The 26,333-nt window shown below is 35.0% G+C and overlaps 1 protein-coding gene across 1 annotated transcript in view; it reads left to right on the top strand.

Annotated features, from left to right (window-relative positions):
* The window catches only part of IQCM (IQ motif containing M), a 260,288-nt gene that overhangs the window by 179,457 nt on the left and 54,498 nt on the right, over positions 1–26,333 (top strand). The window contains exons 5-6 of the mRNA XM_059923941.1: positions 2,981–3,071; positions 6,954–7,048. Of these exons, the coding sequence (XP_059779924.1) occupies positions 2,981–3,071; positions 6,954–7,048 (186 nt within the window). The remainder of the gene's footprint in view (positions 1–2,980; positions 3,072–6,953; positions 7,049–26,333) is intronic.

Here is a 26,333-nt window from a genome sequence, read left to right as displayed (position 1 = left end):
GTGTGAGCAAGACATAGAGATTTTGTGAAGTATCCACATTTATATGATGAAAATAGCCACGGGAGTGGACCACATCATGCAAGTAAAGGGTTAGAAGGCAGTCAAGGAAAGAGCTGTGGGGCATACACAACAGCTGAGGTAGTCATAGCAAAGTGAGCCCATGAAGGAGACAAGTGAAATAGTCAGAAGTGAAGGAAATTGAATGGATGATTGACTCCAGATGAATGAATGATTGATTCCAGCTGAACTCTGAGAAAAACATGGTAAATAGTGTTAAGGACTAGAGTTCTTTGGTTGGAAGTTCTAATACCTGATGTTTCATTTGTTTGATTTCATTACAAAACCCCCAAATGTTCATCACTTTACCTGCATTTTCTTTTCCCAGTCTCCCTGTCTCTTACTAATTATTTCAACCAGAAGTGATTTATAGTTTATGTTCCAGAACTGAAATTCTAGAGTTGATGTAATTGTTTTAGAGACTAGATTTTACATAAAGGGAATGGTTGTGAACTCAGAGATGTTATAATTTGCCCAAAGTCACATAGTAAATCTTGTTCCCCATCTAAAGGTTTATCTAAACTAATTAGAAGTAATGTAGGATTTTCATATGCTTTAATTGCCTTTCTAGAAATCTTCATTAACTCTGTACTACTTTTTAAAAAAAATTTATTTATGTTTTATTTATTTTTATTTTTGGCTGTGTTGTGTCTTCGTTGCTGCACGTGAGCTTTCTCTAGTTGCGGCGAGCGGGGGGCTACTCTTTGTTGTGGTGTGTGGGCTTCTCATTGTGGTGGCTTCTCTTGTTGCAGAGCACGGGCTCTAGGCGCATGGGCTTCAGTAGTTGTGGCACGTGGGCTCAGTAGTTGTGGCTCGTGGGCTCTAGAGTGCAGGCTCAGTAGTTGTGGCGCACGGGCTTAGTTGCTCCACGGCATGTGGGATCTTCCCGGACCAGGGCTCGAACCCATGTCCCCTGCATTGGCAGGCGGATTCTTAGCCACTGTGCCACCAGGGAAGCCCCTATACTACTTTTTGAAAGGGGTGTAACTGCACTTATTTTCTATTTTGGATGCAGTACTAACATGATTTTGTTAAATGGTACTGTAGAGGGCTTTCAGTTTAGTGATTAAATGGATTATCCCCAAAGTTTTTAATACTTTTTTCTCAAAATGGGCATATCTTTTGCTTTATTAATTATTGTAGTAGCACAAGCTTAGTTCCTTTAGCATCATTGTAAAATTCACTCTCTAGATTTCTGGGTTGCATGTCTCGTGACATTTCCCCACATCCTTTTTCTCCTTCACTTTTCTGCAGTGATTTTCATGTTAGTTATGCTGTCCATTGAGAGTGGCAATCTTTTATTAATCATTATATCCTATATCTCCTCTCTAGGAGTTAGCATGACAATTTTCACGCAGTAGATATTCCTTAAATAAGTAAAATTAAAAATATGCATATTGGGTATCCTAGTGATTAAGAATGCAGGCTGTAGGGACTGCCTGCCTGGGTTTGAATATTGCCTCTACCTCCTGCTAGCTGTATAACCTTAGGAAAGTTAATCTCTGTTTCTCTGCTTCAGTGTTCTCATCTGTAAAATGGGGATAATAATAGTACCTAATTTATGGGGTGGTTGTGAGAATTAAAATATGCTAATCTGTATACAGCAAGTAGCGCACTTGGCGTATGGCAGATATTTTTAAATGTTTCTATTTTTAAGACTCTAACTTATAAATTCTTTCTCTACTTCTTCACTTTAATATGATATTTCTCAGCTTACTGTGTATCTTTATATAAAGTGTGTCTTTTGAGCTCTGTAGTAACCCTCCAAAGTAAACATGGCAGAAATTATCCTTTTCCCATAGTTAGGCACCTGAGGCCCCGGGAGCTCTGCCGGGGGGCAGTGGAGCAGAGTTAAGAAGAGTGAATTTACAGTCAGAGGGATATGGGTTTGCGCCCTGGTTGTGCACCTTTTAACTTAGATCTTTGATAAACTGTTATCCTGTATAATAGAGAATAATCACAATACTTCACCAAAAAACAAAAAAGCAGTTTTGAGGTTTAAGTGTGAGATAATTCACAGGGAATGCTAACCAACACCCCTGATATAAATAGTCAATAAATATTAGCATTCTGTTTTCCATTTCTCCCAATTTTTTGTGTTCTTTGTTATACATTTAAAATCTAGATTATATAATGCTATCGACTGCGCTCTTTTATTTGTTAGCATTGACACACCAAGTAGTTTGTAAAATTTCTAAAACAGAGGTTTAATCTCATATGTTCTCTGTATCTTTAATATCTTTTTAATATACCTGAACTAGTAGCTAGAATGTCTTTAATAGATACATGACTTAATATTTTATTGCAGTGTTTCAAACTATGTTAGTCCCATTATTTGTACAAAATAGAAAGTAATACGTATTTTAAAAATATTTATGTAGGTTTCTTTTTAGACTCTAAGAAGTAGATTTTTTAAATAACAGAACCTTTGCCTTTTGTGGACTTCAGTCTTTCAATCAAATGGAGGAGATTTCTGGAGCACTCAGTGTTCCTATTTACATTAACTAATGATTGCTAAATTATTTTAAAATAGCAGGCTCTGCGATAAAACCTAAGCCTGCTGAAGATAAGGATGGTAATAATGCTGATATGTATAAACGAGGCTTTTTGTACTCATTGGTATGTGCTATATTCTTGCAGACATTTCTCTGGGAGCTATCTCCTTTCTGATATATGCAGTTCATTTACTCTACACTTTCAGTCCTAAATTTTAGTAATTGCAAAACATCTGAGGAGCATGAGGTGGAAAAACACACTCAAATGTGTTTTTACCATATCTTTGTGTTAGTAATTTTTTTGAAAAATATTGTACCTGTTATTAAAAAAATCTGTGATTTGCAATTTAATTCAAAGAATGCACTTAGAACTTGAAAAGTAATAGTATACAATTAAAGCTTTTCTTTTCTTTTCTTTTGAATTACAGAACAAGTTAAACTGGGTAAAATAGTGACTAATATTGATTCCGTGAGTAAAAAAATGGAGAAAGAGAAGCAACAGCACCATGCGAAGACCAGGTAATGTGTAATTGGCTAACTTATAGAAAACATACACTATTCTACTTTGCCAGTATTTGTTGACCAATTGTCATGGTTTCTCAAGTCTGTTAACACCCCATGCATGAGGCTAATTTATCCTTCTGCTTGAGTACCTCAAAGCATATTAATTATCAAAATTTTAGTTTTCAGTTCAATTAACTTTTGAACTGGAAGATGTCTGAATAGTTAAGCAAACCATCTGGGTTTTACAGTGCATAAGCTCAAATCCAATTTGTGGCTTTCTTGAGAAAAATGCCATATTTTATGATAATATTACGTAAGTTTGGTATTTTAATAATTCATCTGCAGCTATTATGGAGCAGAGTTGTTATAATTTTCTTTTTTAATATAATAATTTAAAATTAGTACTTTTCTAACAGAAGGTGAGGGTGATCCTACTGAGCATAGTTTGAGGGCAGGAATTTTGAGCATTGCTTCTGCTTTCCAAAGGTGTCTGGAGATGGGTCAGTTACTTTTCTGAGTTATTCCACTAAATCACAGCATCATCTTTGGGGTAATGTTACAATTGTGTACATAATATTTGGCCCTAAAGCTACAGATAGAACCTCTAAAGGCCCTTCAGCACATTTTGTAGGAACATTTATACTTGTAGAATGTAAATACTGCTCTGTTAAAATGTATTTTTCAGTGGCTTGTCTTGTATTAATTCATTACATAACATGGTGAGAAATGTGGGGTAATTGGCACAGCTATAAATAATAGAAATTAGAGAAAATGTTGCTATGGCTGTAAAGAATGTCCTGGATCTTCCAACATTTATCCTGCAAACTGTGCTTAACACTACAAGTTTTATGCTCAGAAGTAACCACTTTCTTGGCTTAAAGTGTAATACGGTACTGGAATTTGGAAGAGTGGAGTATATGTACAGCTTTAATATTGAGGGTTTGGTTTTATCCATGGTAAGAGAAGATATTAATTAGGAAGGAAAATAAATGGTTGTATTGGAAATTTACTAGTTAAAAAAAATGTTCTTTTGCCTTTACTTAAGTTAACCTGAGACCCAGGTTGGTCTAGCAGAGTGTTACCTGCTAAAAGAGTAGTTAATATAGCAATTTAACCAAACACTTTAAAATTTCAGCTAAACTTTAAAACTAGAAAAGCTAACTGAACTGATGTTGAAAAACTACCATTTTCAGTATATTTAGATGGGGCTGTAATCCAAGGAAAAATAGTAATAATTTAGGGACAATTGGAGCACTCATTAATAATAAATCTGATCAGGTTTAATATCTTTCAGTATGTCTTTCTCAAGAGAGTTGAGTATTTCCCAAAGAATTGTTTCTTCAGCAACTGGTGAAAGATAAAGATCTCTTGACATCCTAACAATTCATATTTAATGAAAACAAATCCTGCTTAATGAGGAAGATCAACACCCTTTGAAATTAAGAGCAAGTACTTCAGTGACAGCCTGGGGTACATAGTGACTGAACTTCGATCCACCAAGGCTGCCTTGTCTTTATTTATAGCTAACTTATGGCGGTAACTTGTTTCCTACCACAGCAGTTGGCTTCATTTCATAAATGTTAGAAGTGACTTAGCCATGAGGGTATAAGCAACAGAAAAGAAAATGGAATCAGTCAGGAAATCAGGTAGGGGGTTGTTAACAATGCAGGGAAGGCTTTCGGACTAATTAGCATGAACTGCCCAACTCTTTGTGAGACTCTGGAAAGGTTTCTGTTCAAGACAAATAGAACCCAGAGAGAGGAGTTGTACAGAAACGACTTATAATTTCCTAGAAGATGCTGTGGAAAACACTAATTTTTAAGGTGACACATAATATTTTTAGGTAGACCATAAAAATATTGACCCAACAAAAGAAATTTCCTTGGAAAATACATGAAGAAATATGATGGAATCTTATAAATGTATGTTTTTTTTCCTTTTCCCAAATTTCTCTATGTTTGACTTGCAAAGGAAAACAAAATTGAATACTTCTGCATTTTCAAGTTTAAGTTTAAGGAACTGAAGTTCTTCAATACACCTTTGAATTCTAACTTCAAAGATTAATTATCATACATTAAATACTCATTTTATTTCAATAATGATAAATGTGAGTGCATTCTAAATATTAATTTTCCATCAAGGAAATTTATTTATTATGCATTTATTTATTAGAGCTAATTTTTTAGTTGATAATATTTGGTACATTTGAAGGTATGACAACTGCATTTCTGTAAATGCGTTCTGTATTTCAGGCAAGTGAGCCTCAACTTCTTCCCCTAGTTTTGTGATCAGTGGGAGTTTCTTATGTGTTACATAACAATTTGCATTTAGGTTATTCTGATCAATTTAATAACAGAATGAGGATATTATAAAATAATGATAGAATTCCTCATGGCATTTCACATTTGTGTTGAAACAACTCTGGTATTTCACCTTAATGTTTGCACAATATTTTGCTTAAGTGAACGAATTGTGGTCTACTTCTGTTAGAATCTTTCATTAATAGGGAATCATTGAAAAATGCAATTAATAGTTCTAACTTGGAGATTTAACTAATAGTTAACCAGGAACTAGTTATAAGGAAGCAAAGCAAACTACAACTATGTATCTTGATCCCATTCTTGATCATATAAATAAAATTCTAGAATTTCAAATGGAGTTTTGCAAAGCTTCCTGCATACTCAGACCTCTCATATTTTCCCTTGACAATATGATTTTGTCATATAAGGGGTACCTCAGTTCTTCGGCCAACTGCATAAACGTGACCACATGAGTGACAGCTAGACTAATGGATCCTATAAGTCACTCATTTATTTACTATTTATTGAACACCTACTATATGCCAGATATGAAACTCAAAAGCAGACAGTCACAGACTTTCTTCATAGACCCTAGTTTTTTGATGGGCAGCATGTTTTAAAATCCTAAAAATTTATGTAATATTTCTATAATATTTGAACTAGCAATTGCATTTCTAGGCCAAAATAATGACGTGCATCTTTGTACATTTACAAAGAAATATATTCACTATATGTTATCAAGTATAAAAAATAAGCTAAAAAGTTCATGTACATTTATGTACACCTAAACATAGAGAAGGTGTGGGGTATATTACACATGTTAATCATGACAAATGGAGTGAGTATAAAGTAGTAATAAGGCGCTTACTTAGTTCCTTAAATCCCACTGCCTGGATTCAAATCCTGGCTCCACCCATTTGTAGCTGGAGTAATCTGAACTATATACTACTTAACCCCTAAATCTCTTAGTCTCTTCCTTTATAAAATGGGTATAATAATAGTAAATATTTAGAGGCTTGTTGTGAGTATTAAATGCGGTAAAACACATAAAGGGCTTAGAATAGTGCTCAGCTCATAGGAAGCATTTAAGGCTTTGCAATTATTATTCATGTACTAGGGTAGTGAATTAGGGGTAATTTTTATTTTCTTACTTTTGCTTATTCACATTTTCTAAAGTTGCTACATGGTGCCTGTTTTTTTGATTCAGCTGACTTGGTTGAAGCTCTCCAAGTCATGATAAGAAAACATATTACTTAAAATCTCTTGCAAAACAGAAGAAATAGATATGATGTGTGTTGATTTTTCTGATTTTTATTAGAATTTTTCTTTCAGAAAGCAAATGTTCCTATGTTATCCCTGCTTAGATCCAGCAAAATTTGGTATTATTTTGTCTTCATTCAAAAATAAATATTTATAGAGGGCCTACCATGTGCCCCTTATTCTGCAGTGAGGGTCCTGAGGAGACAATAGTCATAGTTTCTGTCGATAGGAGATGAGGTTTTCTCTCCATGATTAGCATCTAATCCTGTAACATTAGTCTAGAAAGTTTGATTACTAGTAAATCACTCAAAGCTCTACCTTCATGTTTTGGAAACAGAATGGTGGACTCATTTTGTGCCTTCCCCATCATCAACCTTGGCTTGCACTTACGACCCATGACCTCCTCTTCCATGGGGCTTTTGAAAGAAAATGGTGAGTCACACTGCTTAAGTGTGGTAGCAACACAGTGACTTTCATTATTTTGTATTCATTTAAAATGCAAAGTCAAACAGCTAGTATTGAACAGTCGTTTCCTTTATATTTCATTTTGAATAATGTGTTACAAGATAGAGATTTCAGAAACAACCACTAATAACTAATTTTCAGCTCCTTTATTTGAACTTTAGAGATTGGATTTTTTTTAATGTGTGTAAATATTGAAGGTTTTAGGAAATTATAAGAATAAATTCTTATAATTTTAAACATCTCTCTATAGTTGAGTTTTTGTTGTTTTAAAAAAATATGTATTTCTTCAAAAGAAAATATAGGTGACCCTCTAATGTCCCTTAAGTGTGATTGAGCAACTCTCTGGAACTTGGTGAGCTATGTGATGACCTTGGGGGCTGTTGATTCAAATGAACTATTTTGTAGTTTTCCCTCTTTTTAACTTGTTACTCATGTTCTTGAGCTTCAAGATGTCATTAAGAGAAAACTCTTCTTGTAGAGTGGGACTTTGATTGATTTTGGAATACATTTTTGAAAATTTGCAGAATAAACTCCTCCTTGGGTTCTCAAGGCACTCTTGTTTAAAATTTCCTTTATCCATCTACAATTTACCAGCCTTTATTTGTTTGGATTATTATAGAAGGAATTTAAACATCAACTGGAGGCTCATCAAACACATTTTTATTAATCGAACCAATATTCATCCAAACTATTACTGTTTGTGAATATAATGTCAGAATCTTGAACACATACAATAGGTCTATTTAAAATTTTTGCTTGTTATATTTGTCCATAGCTTAAATTCTTTTAAGGCTTGATCAGCTAATTTGAAGCCCCAGGGTAGTAGAATAATGTGTGGGTCTCACTTGAGTCTAGCATTAAGTATGTATGTGAAGAGGTAAGTGCTGTCAAAAATTCCTCATATGGTATAGCATCCAGTAGGTGAAATAGTTTTAATAGATAACAGTCTTAAAATCTGATAACCCTAGGGACTTCCCTGGTGGTCCAGTGGTAAAGAATCTGCCTTCCAATGCAGGGGACACGGGTTTGGTCCCTGGTCGGGGAACTAAGATCCCACATGCTGTGGGGTGACTAAGCCCACGTGCCACAACTACTGAGCTCTTGTGCCTCAACTAGAGAGGCTGCGTGCTGCAAACTACAGAGCCCACATGCTCTGGAGCCCGTGCGCCACAACTAGAGAGAGAAAACCCACACGCTGCAACTAGAGAGAAGCCCGCCCGCTGCAACGAAGAGCCCACATGCCTCAACGAAATTCCTGCGTGCCACAAATAAGACCCGATGTAGCCAAAAATATAAATAAATAAATAAATAAATAAATAAATAAATAAATAAATAAATAAATAAAATAAACAAATAAAATATTAAAAAAAAAAAACCCCGATGACCCTGAAAGCTGAGGTTTACAGCCCTTAACTACGACGTAGTGAAAGTTCTACTAATTGTGTGACATTTAGAGTTTATTCAGGATCATCCTAAGGGTTGATGAAAGCCTCTATTTTCAAATACCATCCACCTCAGGTAAATCACATGTGTCTTTCCCTTGTGGAGAAGCCTATTAGCCCATTGAAGTGTTTGATAATTCTCATGACTTTAGTTTGAAAGTAGATATGTGAGTCTTCTTTCTCTGTATGTGTGGAGCTTACTATACAGGAGCTTGACCACTGTTTGTTTAGTGCTAAAGATAAGATAGAAGACCTTTCTTCTAAAATATTTGTTGAGAGAATCCCAGTTACTAGCTATAGATTATTGTGAAATTGTGAGTGGAAGGCTGGCACCTACATGATATGTTTTGAGATTTGCTAAAGGTTCTAGCTGTGCAAAAATGTTCTGCTGAAATATCTGAAATATTTACTAATAGAACTATAGCTTCATGAAAGCTAAAGAATTCATATACTTATCACAGTGACTGGCACATATTGGGCATTAATAAACATTTGTTAAATGAATGTATGAATGAATGAAGATAAATTGAAAGGAGAATCCACTCAAATGGAATATACTTCTGTATGTATCTATGTGTCTGTTTCTACACAGTAAGCTAAAACTTGATAACTGATAAAAGAAAAAAGAATTTGGGAAAATAAAATACAATAATAGCAGCAGTGAATATAAACATGTAAAAGAATAACACTGGACACTATCTTTTTATAGTTCTTGTTTATGCTGATTATATGTAGACTGCACAGATACCATAAAAATAAGTAAAATGTTATGCAGTGTACTTTACATGATTTAAAACCAAATTGTTGGGCAGATTATTAGTTTTATGATGTAAGTCTCTCAATACTCATAAACCTCATGGGAAATTTAAAGTTAAACAGGCTAAAAGGATAAAAAATGGCAGTAAAAATCATTATTTCCAAATGCTACAGGGTAGCTATTCTTTTTTCCTTAAAATGAAAGGTATTTTTAATCAAATAAGAATGGGAATTTCATCACTGCTTTGTTGTATGTGAGGTTTTTGTTTTATTTTGTTTTGTTTTAAGCTAAACTGCTCTTTTATAATTGCAACATTTTTAAAAATAAGGGCAGAAATATCTGAGGGTCTGTGGCCAGAAACTTATTTTATGTAAGCTACTAGTAAAATGTGAAAAATGTTGATTTTCTTTTTGAATAACCTAGGTGTGGTCCTGGCTTTGTGTCTTGGGTGAAGAAATAATGAATATATTTTTTATGCTTGCTAATTTTTTAGTTCATTTTAAGGCTATAGTCTAAAAATTTGTACAACAAAGCCTTTTCTCCACATATATTATTGTAACTCTGTTTAGTAAGTTACAGCTTCACTGAATGTCTGAAACAGCCACTGAGGTCTGTTTAATAACAGAACGTTGCTTAAATTGTGAGAGAATATAGATCTTGTGGTTTTCTCTGGGGTGTTTGGTAATTTACTGGGCTCTTAAAGTTGCCCAATTTTTTTTTAGGATAAATAAATTATTCTTATTAAAGGAAAAAGGAAAGGAAATTAGAACATAGGAATTAAGACAAAGTCGTGATTTCTATCCATTTGACATATAGTATATAATAATAATATATTTATAATATTATATATGTAAATGTATGTACCTTATACTGCTTGAAGCCTTGCCTTTTAAGGCAGTATAGCACAGTGATTAAGAGTGAAGGCACTGGAGTTATTGTAGTTACTCTAATGAGGTTAGAATTCTGACCCTGACAGTTTCTAGCTGGGAAACCTCATTCAAGTTAATCACTCTGTGACTCAGTTTCCTCATTGGTTAAATTGGGAATAATAACAATACCTACCTAAAGTTTTTTTGATAATGCTTGTAAAGTGTATAACATACATCCTAGTGCTTAATAAATTGAGCTGTAATTCTTAGCTACAGTTCCCTTGATATACATAGTAAAGCATGATAGACTTGAAAAGGCTTTGACCTCCTAAAGGGCGTATTACTAGAAGCACAAGACACACCTCATTACAACATTGCCTTACACTATCAAAGCACTGAACTCAGGAAGTGAGGTTTATGGTTATTGTGTAAACACAATCATGGTAGCCTTTCCTGGATTCAACTATTTTTGCCATTGTCATTGTTCGCATCCTGTTCTAGACCTTGACTCTTCCTGTTTGCCCTCCTATTTCAGTGAATTTGGAAGGTCATTTATTTTTAAATTAATTAATTAATTAATTTTTGGCTGTGTTGGGTCTTCGTTTCTGTGCGAGGGCTTTTTCTAGTTGCGGCAAGCAGGGGCCACTCTTCATCGCGGTGCGCGGGCCTCTCACTATCGTGGCCTCTCTTGTTGCGGAGCACAGGCTCCAGACGCGCAGGCTCAGTAGTTGTGGCTCACGGGCCTAGTTGCTCTGCGGCATGTGGGATCTTCCCAGACCAGGGCTCGAACCCGTGTCCCCTGCATTAGCAGGCAGATTCTCAACCACTGCGCCACCAAGGAAGCCCTGGAAGGTCATTCTTAAAATGATATTCCTCAAGCACCCCTTTCACTGGTGATTTTTCTCCCCATCTTTATGATTCTAAGGGAATAGGCCCATGGTAGAAACTCTTTAGCAGACTTTTTCAAAGAGAGTTCTAGGAAGGTGACCATGTGTCAAAGAAGCCCACGTTGCTCTCCCTAAGAACCAGTTCTTTGTGTGACCTGGTGCAGATCCTTTCAGTTCTCTGGCATCCTCAAGGAAAGAATGAAACTGCCCTCAAAGAAAGGGATGAAAGGTTAGAAAATGTCCTTTTCCTGTATGGCTGCTTCTCAGATATTAAAACCTCTCTACATAATCATTGGCAGGAGAGAAGAGGACCAATCCCCCCAGACTCTGCTCTTGGCAAGATTTCTTACCTCTCCCTACCTGCTAGGTTCACAGCCTTGAGACCCTCAGGATGAATCTTATTAAATATGTCCTTTAACTCTGTTTACATTAGTCTCCACAAGACACCAAGGACTTCCAGGTCACCTCTTGTCATCAAAACCCCACTATCTATATAATTCTGTATGTCTTTCTTTTCTGACTTTATCCCTCACCCTTCCCACCTCTGAAACCTATTTACTGTTCTCCTTGAACTGCTAGCCAGTAGCCAGCAAAAATCCTGAATCCTTAACCTCTTCTAAGTGTTCCCTTCACCTTCTTGGTCTAGTTGAAATCTGTGCTCTGTCCGCAACCCTCAGGACATTTATTTCTCTGCTGCTCTCTTAAGAGGTGATGGTCTTCTCTCTCTCTCATGCTTCATGTCTCTGGGACTAGAGATGGGGAGGTGACCTCCTTATTCCTCATGCTGTTTCTAGACCATTCTCCCTCCCTCGTTGCTAAATCTCCCAGCTTTGAATATCATGTCATCAAATGATATCCTTCATTACCTCTCCTTCCTACTGTAATCTATTGATTTGTATCCATTCTCTCATATCCTAAAGAATTTAGCCTCTGGATCCTTGTAACTTTCACTAGCTCTAGTCTTGTAATAACTCTTTGTGATTTTGGTATCCAAATAAATAAGCTCTCTAACTCATTGGCTTCTTGATTCCTTGAGCTCTTCTCCTCCAATGAGTTTGGTGCCTGTCATACTATATACATATATATATATATACATATACACACACATATACACACATATATATATATATATATTTTCTCTGAGAGTTATGGCCTAGAGACCTGTGAAATAGTTCCAAAATCTCATTTTGAAGAGCATCACCAGTCAACCAGACTACCTTCTAAACTCCAACATTTTTTTTAACTCCCACTGGGTATCTGGGGGCCCCCAATGTTCATAGGCCTGGAGATTAATTTTTGAATTTTTTCTCGAGCTATACTCATTCTCCTGGTAATTTTATCTAATCCATAGCTTTAACTACCATTTACATGCAGATGACTCCAAATTTATATCTCCAGCCTGGTCATTCTCCTCAATTCCAGCTCACATTCAAATGGTTAATCAACATTTCTGCCTGGGTTTTTATTAGGCATTTCGAACTTAACATGCCTGACTCAGGAACTTTGTACATGTTGTTTTCTGCCTAGAAAGCTCTTTACCTTAGACGTCACAGCATCACTCCATTACCAGTTCTGGGCTTTGTCCAGATGGCTTCAGATCAGTGAAGCCATCCCTGACCAGCCTGTTATAGTAGCAACTATACCCCCCACCCAGCCCCATTTACCAATCCTGCCTTATTTTGATCTCTAACACTTAAGTCCTCAGGACATATTGCCTATTTTACTTATCTGGTTTTGTCTACTCCTGCTAGAATATAATCTCCATGAATGCAGATAGTTTTGACTAATTAATTCATTAATAAATCCCTTGGACCCAGAATCATTCCTGGAACATAGAAAGTGCTCACTATATTTTGTTGGTTGAATGAAGATACTGCTATTTTATTTTCTAAAAGAGTGGTAACAATTTTCATGTTTATTTTTTCTATTCAATGAGGAAAGTTATCTAATTTATCAGAATAAATATTTTCACTAATGGAGCTCAAATATGTTGTTGTCATTTTGAATAAAAAAAATTACAGCTAGAAAAAATACAGCTGTGTGTGTGTGTGTGTGTGTGTGTGTGTGTGTGTGCGCGCGCACATGTTTCTGAGCATATCGTGAACAACCATGTAAGGAAAGACTTCTGGGTACAGAACACCTAAAATTGCTAGTTAAATATTAAAAAAATAACTTTAGTAACCTGGCTGAACTGCCAGGAAAGGACAAAAATAATAAAAGCAGAAAATATAAGAAAGCCTGATTCCGTAGGGGTTTAATGTTCCTTAGAGTAATTTGTTTTTTAGGGCTCATACTTATTCCTGGTGGCCTAGAACTTTCCTAGTTTAAAAAAAAAAACAAACTGGCATCACTTTTCTCTGTCTTCCTGTCTGTCTATCTATCTATCTATCTACGTATCTATCATCATTTATTGTACATGCATGTATTTGTTGTCTGGACTCAGGTATCTAGAATTAGATTAATAGAAATTATTGTTTCATGATGCATTATCATCACTTGTCCATGAATTGCCCTCTTTAATTTATTTTTTGTATTATTTAGTATTATCATGAACACAAATAAAATCATCCCTCAGCCCAAAAACTATAATATTGACAGAAACTATCTACTGTGTGCCTCTTGCAAATTCTATCCCTATGCTTCCACCCCAGATTTGGAGGAATTCTGTTACACTGTTGGTACTAATCCTTTGTTAATTATATTGTAGCTAGTCTTTTCACTTTATCTAAGGTGTCTTTGATAAACAAATAATATTGATTTAAATACAGTAAAATTTAGCAAAAATCTTATCCTCTCCAGGATAATAAAAGGGCTATGAAGCACTTTAGATTTGCTCTTCCTCCGTTTTGAATTTCTTACTATCATTTTCCATTATTTCAATTTTCTCTTTTTTTAAACTTTAATCCCACAAGCCATGCCATAATTATTATTAATTATTAAAGATAATGTTTATTTAGATATACCTGCCTCCAGGTAGATTAAGAATTGAGAAAAACAGACATTTTTAGAATGAAATACAGATGGACATGAAATATCCTTCCTTTTATTTAGGCCTTCTTAGAACTGTCTCAATAATATTTTATAATATTCTGCATTTTTAAAAAAGATTTATTTGATGTTTTTGATGCTATTTTAAATGGTGTCTAAAATTTTATTTTATCCCCATCCCCTTTTCTGGAATATAGAAATACAGTTGATCTTTTTGCACGGACCTTATATCTTTATGGCTTTTATAAATTAACTTACTACTTCTAGTAGTTTATCTGGTTTATATGTTGATCATTTTAGACTTTCTATATACACAATCATGTTGTCCATGAATAAGGACAGTTTTTGTTCTTTGCTTGCTATTCTAGAGCTTTTATTTATTTTTTCTCACCTTATTGTGGTAGTGAACACCTCCTACACTATGTAAAATAGAAGTGGTGAGAAGCTTTCTTGTCTCATTTCCTATCTCAGAAGGAATTATTATATATGTTAGCATTAAGTATAATATATTGTGTTTGTTATAGACTCTCCTTATTATACTAAAAAGTTCCTAGGTTGCTAAGAGTTTATCATGAATCGATGTTGTACTTTATCAAATGATTTTCTTTTTATCTCTTAAGATGATTGTATGATTTCTCTCATTTGTTCTTTTTTTTAAATAAATTTATTTATTTTATTTATTTATTTTTGGCTGTGTTGGGTCTTTGTTGCTGCGCGCAGGCTTTCTCTAGTTGCGGTGAGCGGGGGCTACTCTTTGTTGCGGTGTGTCGGCTTCTCATTGTGGTGGCTTCTCTTGTTGCAGAGCACAGGCTCTAGGCCCACGGGCTTCAGCAGTTGTGGTACGCGGACTCAGTAGTTGTGGCTCACGGGCTCTAGAGTGCAGGCTCAGTAGTTGTGGCGCACGGGCCTAGTTGCTCCATGGCATGTGGGATCTTCCCAGACCAGGGCTCGAACCCGTGTCCCCTGCACTGGCAGGTGGATTCTTAACCACTGCACCACCAGGGAAGCCCCTCATTTGTTCTTTTAATGTAGTGAATTATACTCATTGGTTTTCAGATGTTAAACTAATCTTCAACCCTGGAATAAACCTAATATGAATTCAATTTGCTAATATTCTTTTGAGGGTTTTTTCATTTTATTGAAGAGAGAAATGACCTGTAATTTTGCTTGTTTTCATCTTCTTTCAGTTTTAGTAAGTTATGTTTATAATGATATTCTAAATTATCAAAAGTATTGCCATAAAGTTGTCCACAGTAACGTTTGTACTGATGTCTTCTTTTTAATTTTTGATATTAATTATTTAGGCGCTCTCTCTCTCTCTCTCTCTCTCTCTCTTCCCCCCTCTCCCCCTCCCTCCCCCTCCTCCTTCCTCCCTGTTTCTCTTTGGTCAGTTTTGCTAAAGTCAGTCAACTTTATTTTTTTCTTTTTTATTTAAACCAAATTTTTAGCTTTGTCAAATTTCTCTATAGTACACTGCTGTACTATTCTATTTCATGAATTTCTGTTAATTGCTATATTTTCCTGATCTTCATGCTGTGGTCAGCTCTGACTGAGCACCTTGAGACCCTAATATTTGTTATTTGGTTTTACTTCAGCATTTACTCATAACAGTGAACACTTTCTAAATTCTGTTATATATGGTATTGTTATCTAATAAGTGTGATGCAATCTTCTCTCAGTAAAATGGATGAGTTTTTTGAGGACATCAGTCCTTCTTTAAAAATAGCCGATAGAAAGTGGAAGACACATGAGATCTCAAAAAATGTTTTATAAATAGTCCTCGTTCCCCTGTGAAGATCGCTTAAAGTGAAACCCTCGCAATTAGACTCATATTAAGATCAATAGCAAATTTTTAGTTTTCATTTCTTTTTGTTATAAAAATACATATAATCATATTAAAGAACATTTGGAGAAAAGAAAAAACTTGTCCATTAGTGCCACCACCCTCTCCATGATTATCAACTTGGTTTATTTCCTTCCAATTTTGCTCCCTTTGCATCTTCTTAAAACCTAGTGGCTATGCAAATTTTGATTTTTTTTCTAATTAAGTCTAATAATTTCCTTTCATTAATTGGATATAAATGTCCATTTCATTTTTTCCCAGTGATTGTAAGAGAATTCTCCTCCACGTACCTGGGTAGCAAACTCTCCAGCTTCTTCACCTGCCTGCCCCTCCAGGGCTTACTCAGTGTACTAGTTAGCTTGGGCTGCCACAACAAAATACTATGCACTCAGTGGCTTAAACAACAGACGTATTTTCTCACAGTTCCGGAGGCTGGAGGTCTGAGATCAGGGTGCCAGCATGATGGGGTTCTAATGGGAGCTCTCTTCCTGACTTGCAGCCTTGTAGCTGTTTTCTCACCTGGCCTTTCCTCAAACCATATATTCAAAGAGAGGGAAGTCTCTGGTCTTTTCCTATCCACTAATCCCATCATGAGGGCCGCACACTTATGATCTCATCTAAACCTAATTATCTCCCAAACATGCCATGTCCGAATACCGTCTCATTGGTGGGCAGGACTTCAACACATAGGTTTTGTGGGGACACAGTTCAGTTCATGGCACTCAGTATCAGAGGAGGAAAAGACATGTTCTTTGTTTCTGCCTTCTGACACTGTGTGAAGGCAGCTGAAGGAAGAAAGGGAGGGAGGGAGGGAGGGAGTCTCAACTCATTTCGGAAGTGGAAAATAGACTTTTTAAAGTAACAAAATCTAAGATAGTAAAATCTCTAAATAGATTGTTTTATGCAGGTTTCCACTATATCACAACAGGTGGAGTGGGAGGTAGTTGATGCTTGTCTTGTGTACATTTATTTATTTATTTATTTTATTGAAGTATAGTTAATTCACAATGTTGCGTTAGTTTCCAGTGATTCAGTTATACAAATATATATATATACACACACACACACACACACACATATATTCTTTTTCAGATTCTTTTTCATTATAGGTTATTATAAGATATTGAATGTAGTTCCCTGTGCTATACAGTAGGTCCTTGTTGTTTACCTATTTTATATATAGTCCTGTGTATATGTTAATCCCAAACTCCTAATTTATACCACCCCCACCCCACTATCCCCTTTGGTAACCACAAGTTTTTCTATGTCTGTGAGTTGCCTTGTGTACATTTAGACTGTTGATATTTGCCCTTTTAATTCTGTCCTTACCTATCTCCCCAAATTCTACTGTAATCATTAAGTACCTTCTCATAAATACTTTCATTTATTAGTGCAATTTCAGTTATTATTTTATACCAAGGTGATTACAAAAGTGATTTGAAAAAGTGAAATTTAAGATATTTAAAATATTTTTATTATTTTTGCCACAGTGGCTACTCAAAATATTAACTGAAGGATAGGTATTTATAATAAAATAATAGAACAAATTTCTTTTTAATATAATAATATACTAGTAATAAGTTTCTTTTTTTATGTTATCTCCTTGGTTCTGATGGGATTTTCAGGAATGGCCAGTCTGACTTTTCTCATCTTTCAGGTGAAGAAACTAAATATCAAGAAGCTTGCAACTAGCTCAAATCTCACCAGTATCAGGCTTCTGATTCTCAGTTCTTGTTCCATTTTATTGTTTTGCTTTATAGATGTTCATATCGTCTTATATGTAGCAATGAATATTTTGCTCTATAACTCTAAAATTAGGATATTTTAAAGCTGTATTTCAAGGCAGAACAGAATGATTCAATATACGATGAGCTTATAAAATGACTATTTCGTGGTACATTTAATGTTATGAACTGAAAGCTCGTGTAAATTTGTATGATTTTTGAATCAGTTTTAGTCCATCTGATCCCATACAGTCTAAATTGTGTGTTTCTTACTACTCTACATATTTTTTTAAATTGCATTTTCAGTCAGTCTTAAAAGTTCATCAATGATGTTACTGCATCTGCCTTTATATTGAATTATAAATTGGTTTGTATTGCTTTTTCAGTATGTAACAATATAATAGGAAAGATAGCTGTCTTATATGATTCCCCACTGCTCATGTTAACAGACATTTCATAAAAGTACAAGTGTTTTATTGCCTGAAAACACAACTTGCCTCATCTTTTTTAGGAAAATGTGAAAAATATTTTTAATGTACCAAATTTTAAACAACCAAAATTTTTCATGCTGGGAGAATGCATGCTATGATATTAAAAGTGTTCAGGAAATCTCTAAGAGATACTTGTGGGGTGTAAAAACTGTTTTCGATCCATTACAAGCATGCTTGTGTCTTGAATCCAGGTATTTCTCTGTTCACCATATGCTCTGTCAGGAAAAGAAGAATGAATACGCTTTAGCTAATTTTAGGCCAATTTTTAAAATCTCAAGAGAGATTGGGTATATAGTCAATAAATATTGATGGTGGGAGGAAGATGTATTCCACAGTGAATTACATATATTTCTTATTCAAACAATCTCAAAATATAGTCGATTCAAATATGAAATTTCTTATTCAAAATAATCTTGAAATTTTAAAATTTTATAATTTTAAAATTACAGATAAGCAATTCATTTATATATCCTGAAGTAAGATTGAGAATATCTTTTGGCCAGTGATGTACAGTAGAAATAAAATTTGAGAAACACTTATAATTTACAATTTTCTAGTAGCCACATTAAACAAGTAAAGAGAAGCAGATGAGAGAAATTTTAAACACACTTTTATTTAACCTAAAGCATATATACAAAATTTATCATTTCAATATGTAATCAGTATGAAAAATTATTAACATATTTAACATCCTTTTTTTCTTTCTTACTAAGTCTTTGAAATCTTGTGCATAATTTAACACACTGTACATCTCAATTTATACTAGCCACATTTCAAGTGCTCATGGGCACATTGTTACCATACTGACAGCACAGCCTTGGATTCGGGGCTGCACCAGATCTTGGTCACTCATTTCTGTGATAATGCTTGGCACATAGTAAATGGACAGTAAATGTTTTAAACAGAGAAAAAGGAAGCAACGAAAGGTAATAGGATAAATTTGTAGTCAGATAGAGCCATGTGTATACCCACTTACTAGCCAGATGCCCTTGGTTTGGGTATTTACTCTTCCTAACCTCTGTGTCCTTTTGTAGGAATGAGATATTTGTATCTGCCTTTCAGAATTATTGTGAAAGTGTTGAAGTATCATAAGCTGAGCACCTGGTTAGTTCCCTTTCATCCCATTTCTTTTCCGAAATCTGAATTAAGTCACATATTAGATGACTTAATCTATTTGTATCCACTTTTATTAGATCTTATTGATTACCCCACCAAACATAGTACTTTTTTTCAGTTACATGTGAGTGGAAAGGAAGAAGCTAGAATCAGAGAGTAGGAGGTTCTTGGCATCAAAAGTGGAGCCAAGGACAATTACGTTCAGTTGCTTAGCATGCTGTGGAATTAATTGCCTGTGATCTTAATTATAAATAATTTATGAAACAGCCTTTAAAACACGGAGGCCTACATTTAGATATAGGAACAATTCTGGTAAATCAGTTTCAGCCTGATAGCCAATTTAAAACATTAATGACACCATCACTTCAGATCTTCTCACTTCCCTTCTGCTCAGGCCTGACCCAGGGCCCCGGGACTTGCAGAAGGAAATAGAAGGCCTCACACACATGCGTACACAATATAACCTACAGGCAGAAATGAACAGAAAACATTATATGTATGTTGTGGGGCTGGCTTCATGGGTATGCGACCCTTCAGTCACATAGGACTCCACCCTCAGAGGGGGTAAGTGCTTGGGGCTTAATGCTCTGTGGTTGCCATTGTGAAATTCTTAATAATTTTACCTTTAAAATTGTGGTTTGTGAGTGAGTCTGATAGGATAATAGAACATGCACTGGAAGCTTGGAGCCTTGGTTCCCAGTTGGTTCCACCTCCCGGCCCCTTCTCTGTCCACGGGGATGGGGTCTTGACCACCCACTTCCAGGTTCCAGCCCAGTGACTGCAGCCACCCTCTGCCCCGGATGCAGGTCTGGATGCAGGAGCAAGAAAGGTCCCATGGGTGTACGCAGCCCGCACACCTATGTGGGTCTGTGCTTGCCCAGCCAGTGCCCTCATGCTCAAGGGAGCACATTAAATAGCAAATAAAACCACACCATGACAGACTGAGAGAGACCGCTGAATAAATGAAAACCTGGTATGATGTGATGAAGAATTACCCAGTTACACAGTTAATCCTGTGTAAGCACTATGCAGCTCATAAAATAGAACACTGTCAGTGCCCAGTAGTCACCCCTCCCCCACCATTTCTCTTCCCACTAAGAACACTCTTATTCACCCCTCAGAGTTAACCACTAGCTTTAGTTTTGTGTTAATAGTGTCTGTGCTTTTCTCTCTAGTTCTACCATTCAGAGTGATGGTGAATTATTTGTACATATTTTTTAAATTTATGTAAATTAAATCATACTGCATGTATTTTCTGTGACTTACCTGTTTTGGTCCACATTACTTATAAAATTTGTCCATGCTGCTAAATATTACTGTAGTTTGTTATTTCCACTGCTGTACAGTATACCATTTTAGGAATATATCATGAAGTTTTCAGTCTATTCTTGATGCACGTTGAGCTGTTTTCACTTTAGGACTGTTATGAACCATACTGTGTATGTCTCCTGGTGCACATGTATAAGACTTTCTCTAGGGTTTATACCAAGGAGAGAATTTTCTGGTTCATGGTTTATGTATACCTTCAACTTCTCAATAATGTCAAACTATATTACAAGATTAGTACTAATTCACACTTACACTTGCAAAGAATGAATATTCCCATTGTTTCTCAACCTCTTCAGGTCTTAGAATTGTTAAACACCTAAATTTGTGCCAATCAGTTGGGATTCAGTGTTTTAAAAATTGTTTACTTTAATTTGCATTTCTCTGATTTTTTATGAGATTGAGCATTCTTAACATATGCTTCTTGGCCATGTGGATTTCCTCTTTTAAAAAATCTTGTTTAGTTGCTTCTTTTCCAATTTTCTTTTGAGTGTCTTTCTTATTAAGTAGTAAAAACTCTCTGTAAAATTTTATAAACTGCAACTTTGTCAATTGCATGTGTTGAAAAAATTTCTCCAGCTCCATGGTTTGTCCTTTTTTTTTTTAACATCTTTATTGGAGTATAATTGCTTTACGATGGTGTGTTAGTTTCTGCTTTACATGGTTTGTCTTTATATACTCTTTTATGATATATCTTGATAAGTAGAAATTGAAAATTATCAATGTTTCCATTATGACTCTTTCTTTTTGTATCTTGTCTTTAAAATGTGAAATTCTTTGCTACCTAAGGATCATTGAATTAGTGTCCATTATTATCTTCTAAATTATTTATTGCTTTTATGTATATATTTAGGTTTTTAAGCATATTGGAGGTGATTTTTACGCAAGGTGTGAGAGAAGGATCGAGTTTTATTCCCTCCTCATTCTTCCCCACTCCCCTGTCATAGAGACCCTCAATTGTCCTAGAAATGTTTACTGAGAAATCCCTTCATTACCTAGTGGTCCTCAGGGCCACCTCTGCCATATAAATGTCCACGTATGCATAGGTATGTTTCTGTGCTCTTTTTCTGTTCCATCAATCTGTTTGTCTAGCCTTGGAAGAGTACTACTACACTCTCCTAATTACCATATATTTATAATAAATCTTTTGCCTAATTTTCTAGTTGTTTGTGACAGGAGGTCAATTCCCATAGCAGTTAATATTTCATAAGTAGAAGACATATTTTCTTTATACATAACTATGACTCCCTCCCATGAACAATAATAGAATTTGTATGTATCTATTTATTCTTCCCTCCTTTCTCTTTAACCCACCACCAGATTTTGTTAGATACGTGTTTTTCTCTTACTCTATACCTTATACTTTAAATATACCTCTTTTTGATCATGCAGTTTACTAATTCCAAATGATACTTTTCCCCCTTGACTATAAATGATGTTGAAATCGGCTACTCACATCATTTACCAACTTCTTTTCCCTCTTAAAATTTCAGTTAGTTATTTATTAGTTGTGTCATCTAGGCTAGGATAAAAATCTTATGTCACACTCATTTTTCTTGAGTAATTTGTAGACATTTCTCCACTGTCTTTTAGCTTGGGGCTTTGCTTCTCATAGGTGTATTGTTCTTTTGGCCTGGCTATTCAAAAGATTCTTTAATTCTGCATTCTAATAATGTTTCTGAGATATGTTTTGATAAGCATCAAACTGAGACAGTTTTTTTTCCTGATATAAAGTATGTCCTTCAATTTGAAGATCCTAATTTTATTTTATTTTGGTAATTGCTCCTGAAGCTATGTCCTCAATATATTTTTATTCTATTATTTTGTTCTTTTTTCTTCCTTTGCCTATTCCCTATGTGTATCATTTTCTTGTAATTCTTTTAAAGTCTTTCTTTATTGTTTTTCACGTTGTTCTCTTCTATCAATCCTGTTTTCAGTGTTCCATAGTCAGTCTTCATTTCTCTTTTTTAAAAAATTCAATTTACCTAAACAAAAAACAAAAACAGTTCACCCATTTCTTCCACCCTCCATCACCTGCCTCTGGCAGCCACAAATCTATTCTCCATATCTGTGAGCTTAGCATATATATACATAAACATATATGTATTCATAGATTCCACATATAAGAGACATCATACAGTATTTCTCCTTCTCTGTCTGACTTATTTCACTTAGTATAATGCCCCTGAGGACATAGGTCTTCATTTCTGCAAATGATTTTATTTCTTTCCATCAGCTCACATGGTTATTTCTATTGTCTGACCATATCTTTCTTCAGCTTTTACATTCCTTTGCAGTGGGGGTAGTTATTTAATAGAAACAATTACCTTTTTCTCCCTCCGAAAACCTTAGGCAATATGTTTGGTCAAAATGTTTATATTGTTTGTGGCAATATTTTTCATCCCTTTTGTTCCCTCTGGAAACATTTTTCTTGTGGTATTTATCCATCATATTTTTTAGCATCTTTTCCATTTTATTTGTTTCTGCAGTATTTTTTATATACCTTTTATGCTAGTCCCTTTTTTTTTTTTCATTACTCACATTGTGGTGAGTTCTTCCTGTACCAGCCACTTGTAGGGGTTTTGGAGGTTTGTGTATGTCAGGGGTCAGAGCAGTTTTCCAGGTTAATGGGAGATACCACCAATGACACAGGTCCCTGTTTGTACATGAGTTCCTTTAGCCTCTACTTTCCGCTCAGCCATTCTGTGCCCACTCTGAGGGACAGCTCACATTGCTGACTGTCTCTTGTTACCCCCACAACAAGGAGGTTGAGTCCTGAAAACATGCCTCATCCCTGTGTGATTCCTCATTCAGCCCCCTTTCCTGACTTCTTGAGACCTTGTAAGAACGTGGTCCACGGTGCTTCTGCTGTCAGAATAAGCACCTCAGTTCCGTTTTTCTGAAGGGATTTGCTCCTCGGGTTGTGGCTACTTGTTGTAGCGAGCTATTCTCTGCATTGTCTGAGATCTGCAACCATGGGCATCTTTAACCGCCCTTTCTTCCACTCTCGTTTAACTTTCATGTATATTTGGAAGCTCTTTCTCGGATAATGTGCTTCCGAGTTGTGGATGTCTTCTCATTTCATCTCAGGAATTTGCTTTTCTGATTTTTTCATTTTTATTATTATTTTTGGACTATCTCTAAGAGAAGAAGGGGCAAAGACTATATTTTTAACCCAAAATTTACAAATGAAAAGGCATGATAATATTTTGAGTAACTAAAGCAAATGCCAAGAAGCAAGCCTCCCTGAAAGATCTGCAGTTCATACATTAATGTTCAACACAAAGCTCTTATTATTACCTATCTGTACTTTTATGTTAAATGATAGTCTTATAATTTCTTCAGAAGTTACCGATAAGGTGTAAAATTAAACATAACATTTTAATAGGGTGTATTAATTTGTTAGGACTGCCATAACAAACTACCATGAACTGAGTGGTTTAAAACAACAGAAATTTATTCTCTCACAGTTCTGGAGGCTACAAGTTCAAACCCAAAGTGTTGGCAGGGCCATGCTCCCTCTGAAGCCTCTGGGGAGGACCCTTTCTTGTCTGTTTCAGCTTCTGATAGTTCCAGGCATTCCTTGGCTTGTGGCAGCATGACTCCAATCTCTGCTGCTGACTTCACATAGCTCTCTTCTACTAGGTCTGTGTGTCTCTCCTCTTCTCATAAGGACATGAGTCATACTGGATTTAAGGGCCCACTCTACTCCAGTATGACATCATCTTAATTTAACTAATCATGTCTGCAATGACCCTATTTCGAAAAAGATGACATTCTGAGGTATTGGTGTTTAGGACTTCAACATTTCTTTTTGGAGGACACAATTTAACCCATAACATATGGTGTAGTATCTTTTGGTAGAGAATGGATTAGCTGATTGTTGTAACTCACAATTTATTTTTTAACAGATAAGTAATATTTTTGTGAAACAAATCTAAAGTATTCCTAAAAACACATTGTGCTTTTTATAACAGCTATATTGAACCATCGAGACATATTGATTTCCTTATTTTAATACTGTGTTTAAATTTGTGTCTTTGTTAAGTTGGGAAAAAGGTGTTTGGAGACCTGCCAGTGATTATTATTTCAGGAGATAGAAATATAGGCCAACATTGCTTAGTTATCTACTTATGGACAGTTAAATACTTATATAAAACTATAAAAAAAGTGTTATGTAGCCAAGGAACTGTGGATATTGGAATAGTATCTTGTTTTAGTTTGTGAGTAACAAAATCTATTAAATTCTGACTTTAATAATTTGATAATTCTAACGAGGTATTTATTTCAGTTAATGGAGAGAAATGTTATTTGGGTAAATGATCCATTTTGAAATAAAAAATTTTTTTAAATAAATTATGTTTTAAAATTATCTTAAAAATCACTGAAGAACTAAAAAGACAGTGGAGAACTCTACTGGTCAATTTTTGATTGACCACCTATTAACCAGAGTGAGAAGCAGAATATTCAAGTGGGAAACTTGTTTATGCCATGAAAGCATTGTGATACTGCACACCTGGGAAGAGGAAGCGTGTAGGTAAGGAGGACAGAGTCAAGGTTCAGGGCCTGTCCATGTTGGAGACTTTTATAAAAGAACCTCCCTACATCAAGCCAGTAAGAGCAATCTAGGATGTATCCCATTTCTTCTCCAACCAAAGCAAAAACTTTTTAAAAATGTGAAAAAAGAAACATTCCTTGAGGAGTTGTGACCACTCACAGAGTCTTGCATGGGTTTGTACCTTGTGTATGCATAGCCTAGCTTAGTCAGGGAGCCTCAAGTTATAACTTAGGTTAAGACGATTTCCAACTGGTAATGCCCCCAGGCTGCCAACAGAAGGAAATGTAAACCCTCTTGAATGAAAGGAGCTTAAATTAATTTTTAAGGGCAATGAAGATCAAGGAGTCTATAATATCTAAGCACATAAAGAAACAATGCAAAAGGTACAAAAACCAGCTAAAAAAATACACAATAGTAACAGGCTTATTCAGATTCACATATTGGAATGATCAGAGTCAAATATTAGAACAACTATACTTGGTGTGTTTAAAGAAATAAGAGAAGTTGAAAATATCTGTAGAGAATAGGAAATTATAAAAAGTGACATAAATTTGAAATTAAAACAACAGAACTTCTAGAAAATAAAAGCGCAATAACTATATTGGCATACTTGGTAGCATATTGGATACAGCAGAAGAGATAACCGGTGAAATGATAGTAAGGTTAGAAGAAATTATCCAGAATGCAACATAGAAAGACAAGTTGCAAAATGCAGAAGAGAAGGCAAGAATGATACTATGAAAATACTATGAAGAGATCTAATATCCCTATGATCAGAGTCCAAGAGGGAGAGGATACCCCATCTAAGGGATATGGCAGAGGCAATATCTGAAGAGTTTTTGTTAAGTATTCACTTTTTAATATCTAGAATATCACTTTCATAATTGTGTAACTTTTAAACTAGTAGTTAAAAGTAGCATTAAGCATAGTACATAACACAAATGAGGGCAAGAAGAGGGAGGAAAGGAACGTGGTAAAATAGAAAATGAAAATTAGAAGGTAGATACAAGTAAAAAATTACTATTGTTTATATTCATCTATAATTATTATCATATACATTGAACAAAAATGAACAAAATACTCCAGTTAAAAGTCAAAGAATTTCAGAGTATAGGGGGAAAAAAATCAACTATATGTTGATTTTAAATTTAAATATAAATATAGACTTTAAAATATATTTAAAATATAGACTATAATTTAAAATATAGACTATAGAAAAGTTGAAGTAAAAGGTTTTTCAGCTTTCTTTTG

Source organism: Balaenoptera ricei, chromosome 5 (assembly GCF_028023285.1).
Source record: "Balaenoptera ricei isolate mBalRic1 chromosome 5, mBalRic1.hap2, whole genome shotgun sequence".
NCBI classification, from domain to species: domain Eukaryota; kingdom Metazoa; phylum Chordata; class Mammalia; order Artiodactyla; family Balaenopteridae; genus Balaenoptera; species Balaenoptera ricei.
This window is presented reverse-complemented; position numbering and strand designations above follow the sequence as displayed.